General features: G+C 49.3%; 1 protein-coding gene across 1 annotated transcript in view; it reads left to right on the top strand.

The window, feature by feature from the left end:
- The window catches only part of LOC311226326 (double-strand break repair protein MRE11-like), a gene marked incomplete at its 3' end in the record, with an annotated part of 67695 nt that extends 64130 nt beyond the window's left edge, over nucleotides 1–3565 (top strand). Inside the window, exon 20 of the mRNA XM_084311748.1 lies at nucleotides 2978–3565. Within this exon, the coding sequence (XP_084167874.1) occupies nucleotides 2978–3565 (588 nt within the window). The remainder of the gene's footprint in view (nucleotides 1–2977) is intronic.
- Nucleotides 3566–5094: the final 1529 nt, after the last annotated feature.

Raw genomic sequence — 5094 nt, 5'->3', positions numbered from 1 at the left:
TAACAAACTCAGCAAGACCGACGGCTTCTCAGTTACAGTGGGTGACAATATTGTCACAAGGAAAGATGAAATTACCTACCTGGGTTCCATCCTAGAGGCTAATCTTTCCTGTGACAAAATGGCAACCAATGTAATAAAAAAAGTCAACCAACGAACTAGATTCTTGTACCGGATCTCCTCTCTGGTAAACAAGAATACCCTGAAGACTCTGGCAGGAGCACTCATTCAAGGGTACTACGACTATGCTTGCACGGGTTGCACCTCATGGTACCAAAGCACCTCAAAGGCACTAAAAAACAAATTACAAACATCACAAAACAAACTGGTCAGACTTCTACTTGACCTTACCCCTAGAACCCACCTCACCCCTACCCACTTTGACATTATATTAATATTTCACCTGCTATTTCTCTCCCTCTTTATGCTTCCCTCCCTCTCTCTCCTCCTTCTCTCTCCTCCCTCTCTCTTCTCCTTCTCTCTCCCCCTCCCTCTCTCACCCCCCCCCCTCCCCCTCTCTCCTCTGTGGTGGAATATATTATCATGTCATTATGGATCTGTGTTGTTTTATCATTTTACAGACTGTACACTGAGATCAGCGTAATGTGTGTGTGTCTCGAGACACACATGATAATCATCTGTCCTCCCCGGCCAGCCAAAACAAGGTTGTTATTAACTCCTGTAGATGGGAGCCATTTCTGTTGACTTTCATCATATCCTTGTGTATTACACTATGTTCTGCCATAATAGGCCATAAGCCACATAGACAGTTACAATGAGTATTCTATTATAAAGGCCCAGACTATAGGTCACAGGATTGTGTTTCTTCAGAGCCATAACCCAAGGTTATGGGAACTGTTAGACGAAGCTGTTTTCCTTCCAGGCTATAGCCATAATATAGTCGTATTATTGATTTCTCTAACCAGCCATTTTGTTTCTTCTACGTCATATGCATGTATTAACTGTGTTTTCAAACGAGACTTCGGTCTCACTTCGTAGTAGCTGTTCAGTGTTCTCTTGGACCTGAGACTGCGGTATCGTCTGCCAGACGGCATGAGCTCAAACTGTTTGTCGTTCGGGTGGCTGAGGTGTCTTAGGATCCTGTGTGTCTTAAGACTGACGCACCACTCAGTGAATTCGGTGGCCGATATCCTAATCTGTTCAATTATTCATCAGAAACTAAACGCATACTCACCATGGAGGCCACGCCCACTGGAGTGAATTAAAATGATCCTTCTGTGGCTGTGCTGCATATGTATATATATATATTAGGGATGTCTGATATTATCGGCCTACCATTATTGCACCGGCATGTTTAATACATGTAATACATGTAATAATAATAATACATTTATTTTATATAGCGCCTTACATTAGGAATCTCAAAGCGCTTTACATACATGGCATTATAGCATACGGACAAACACAGTACATGGACAAACACAGTACATGGACTTTCACAGGGAGTGAAAGTACAGGGAGACAACTTAGAGACAAGACAGAGAGAACATTTTTAAATACATAATAATACTAAAATATAGGTGTGTACAGATGTGAAAATGTAAGTGATGCAGGGGTTGGGGGGTCAGGAGTGAGGAGGGTATGCAAGGTTGAACAGGTGGGTTTTGAGGTGGGACTTAAATGTTTCTATGGATGGGGCTTCTTTGATGTGTAATGGGAGTTGATTCCAGAGTCGGGGAGCAGCGGAGGAGAATGATTTGTTTTCTGTGGATTTAAGGCGGTAGTGTGGTGCGCTCAGAACTGGGGCTAAGTTGGATGAGCGGAGTGAGCGGGAGGGAGTGTAGTGTTGAAGAAGGTTGTAGATGTAATCACTCAGGTGCTAGGGAGTGGAGGGCTTTGTAAGTGTTGGACCTCTCATACAGTGAAGCTGCAAACCAGTTACAATTGATTTCACCTAATATTTCACCTGCTATTTCTCTCCCTCTTTATGCTTCCCTCCCTCTCTCTCCTCCCTCTCTCCTCCTTCTCTCTCCCCCTCCCTCTCTCACTCCCCCCTCCCTCTCTCTCCTCCTTCTCTCTCCTCCCTCTCTCTCCCCCCTCCCTCTCTCTCTCTCCCTCCCTCTCTCTCTCTACCCCTCTCCCTCTACCCCCCCCCTCTCTCCCTCTCCCCCTCCCTCTAACCCCCCACCCTCTCTCTCCCTCCCTCCCTCTCTAACCCCCCTCTCTCTCCCCCTCTCCTCTCTCCCCCTCCCTCTCTTTCTCTTCATCTAACCCCCCCTCTCTCTCCCTCCCTCTAAACCCCCCTCTCTCTCTCCCTCTCTTCTCTCCCACCTCTCTCCCTCTAACCCCCCTCTCTCTCCCTCTCCTCTCTCCCTCCCTCTCTCTCTAACCCCCCTCTCTCTCCCTCTCTTCTCTCCCACCTCTCTCCCTCTAACCCCCCTCTCTCTCCCTCTCCTCTCTCCCTCCCTCTCTCTCTAACCCCCCTCTCTCTCCCTCTCTTCTCTCCCACCTCTCTCCCTCTAACCCCCCTCTCTCTCCCTCTCCTCTCTCCCTCCCTCTCTCTCTAACCCCCCTCTCTCTCCCTCCCTCTAACCCCCCCCCTCTCTCTCTCTCTCCTCTCTCCCACCTCTCTCCCTCTATCCCCCCTCTCTCCTCTCTCCCACCTCTCTCCCTCTAACCCCCCTCCCTCTCTCTCTTTCCTCTCTCCCCCCCTTCTCTCCCTCTAACCCCCCCCTCTCTCTCTCTCTCTCTCCTCTCTCCCACCTCTCTCCCTCTATCCCCCCTCTCTCCTCTCTCCCACCTCTCTCCCTCTAACCCCCCTCCCTCTCTCTCTTTCCTCTCCCCCCCCCCCTCTCTCCCTCTAACCCCCCCCCCCTCTCTCCCCCCCCTCTCTCTCCCTCTAACCCCCCTCTCTCTCCCTCTAACCCCCCCCCCTCTCCCTCTAACCCCCCTCTCTCTCCCTCTAACCCCCCCTCTCTCCCTCTAACCCCCCCCCCTCCCCCCTCCTCTCCCCCCCCAGGCGTCGGACAGGGAGTGCGTGTGGGTGATCCGCGCCAGCGTGCTGCTGGTGGGCCTGGCCGGCACGGGCCTGGCCTTCGCGGAGGACAGCGTCTTCGCCTTCTGGCTGGTGAGCGGCGACCTGATCTACTGCCTGATCTTCCCGCAGCTCATCTGCGTGCTGCACTGCCCGTGCGCCAACGGCTACGGCGCGGTGGCCGGCTACGCCGCGGGCTCCGCGCTGCGCCTCCTGAGCGGGGAGCCCCTGCTGCGCCTGCCCGCCGTGCTGCTGTTCCCCGGCTGGCGCGCGGACGAGCGCACCGGCGCGGTGCACCAGTACTTCCCCTACCGGACCGCGGCCATGCTGGCCTCGCTGGTGACCATCCCGCTGGTGTCGCTGCTGGCGCGGCTGGCCTTCACGCACCGCCTGCTGCCGCGCTCCTGGGACCGGCTGGGCCTGCTGCTGCGGGCGGAGAGGGAGGAGGAGAAGGCCGCGCAGGGAGCGGGCGGGGGGGCGGGAGAGGAGGACGAGGAGAAGGAGGAGGAGGACGAGGAGAACAAGGAGGCGGACGAGAAGCTGCTGGACGTGTCCAACAACACCCGCTGTTAGCCGAGCCCCAGCCACGCTTTTGCGTTCCGTGTCGATACGCTGACGCTGTATCTGAACACGCACACGCCGGCCAGATCAACCGGTGTTTTCCGGAACGTCTGATCTTGAACATTCATTGTGTCGTGTAATTAAAGGTGTTACGGATGCACCGATACCACCTTTTCACTGCCAATACGTTTAAACGTAATCTCACACATATATCCCCAAACTCTATATACCGTCTTGCACACGTTCCTTTGGTTTGACATTTATTGAGAGTTTAAAAAAAAATCTAGGGATTGTAATTATTTTTTTTGTATTATCTGCGACGACCATCTGCTCTATAGGTCGCTCTGTTGGTCGGCTGGTCCAAACGTCTCTGATCTCTATAGCGGCCAAAGGGTTCGTCCGAGGAGGCTGAAATACTGGCACAGATATCAAGTGTGTGTGTGTGTGTGTGTGTGTGTGTGTGTGTGTGTTCATGCCAATTGGCTAAAGCAGGGCGTGACAAGGGGTGTGGCCTATCGCAAAAGGTTTGCAGCTATTGCGAATTTGCACTTGTTTGTTTACATCATCTAATTGAGTTGTAATTAATTAATTAATTAACACAACGCAGGCATTCAGCGTCTTCTGACAACATAATGGTCTCATCCGAAAAAACGTAAATAAAGTACTAATCGACCGCAGGGAAAAAACAAAGGTACATAATGTACGTTATGTTATAGCCATAAATAACATATTTACGTTTTGTTGACCAGGAGATGAACCAACAATGATTGTGGTCGCGGGCAAGTGCTCTCACTACTAGACTAAGAGACACCCACCCATACGTACAGTATTCAAGCTCATTAATTTGATTGGATCTTTATTTAATCTCGAACAACCATAAACACACAAACTTGAAATAACAAAAACTAAATAAAGAAAAAAAAAAAATTAAATACAAATACAAATCAAATTAAATATATCTTCCTAGACATGGAAGCAATAGTCAACATAGCTCAAGACAAAGTGGTTTTGTTCGAGAAGGGACAGAAAGAAGCAAAGCTTATCTGGTCCTGCCCCTTCCTTACGATATCATATTAATATGTAATAAGTTATCTATCAATATAAATAATAATATACCTATGCACTACAGCAACAGATAAATAAATAATTACAATAAATACTAGTTCACGTTATTTTCAAGCTACTCTAACTAATACTTCCTGTTTATATATGCATTTAATTTCATAGTACTTGTTTTTATTGCTACATCAAGGCCATTCCAAATGGATACCCCACAAACTGAGATGCACTTGCTTTTGAGAGTAGTACGGACAAGACTATACTACAATATTAAAGGTATCCAACCGAGTTTGTAAACAAACTCGATTCTGTCGATATTCACATTTCCACCCAAATAGCCATAGTTTTCTATTGTTCTACAAGCTGAATACATCTCCTACCTCACAGAACCATCGTCACAGTTTACATAGCGTCACAAGTCCAACCTCCTTTGATTGACAGGCGGTTGACGACGCCCTCTTTTTGTGCTCCTCATCATCATC

This window comes from Notolepis coatsorum (assembly GCF_963971535.1).
Source record: "Notolepis coatsorum genome assembly, chromosome: 1".
In the NCBI taxonomy this organism is placed as follows: Eukaryota; Metazoa; Chordata; class Actinopteri; order Aulopiformes; family Paralepididae; genus Notolepis; species Notolepis coatsorum.
This window is presented reverse-complemented; position numbering and strand designations above follow the sequence as displayed.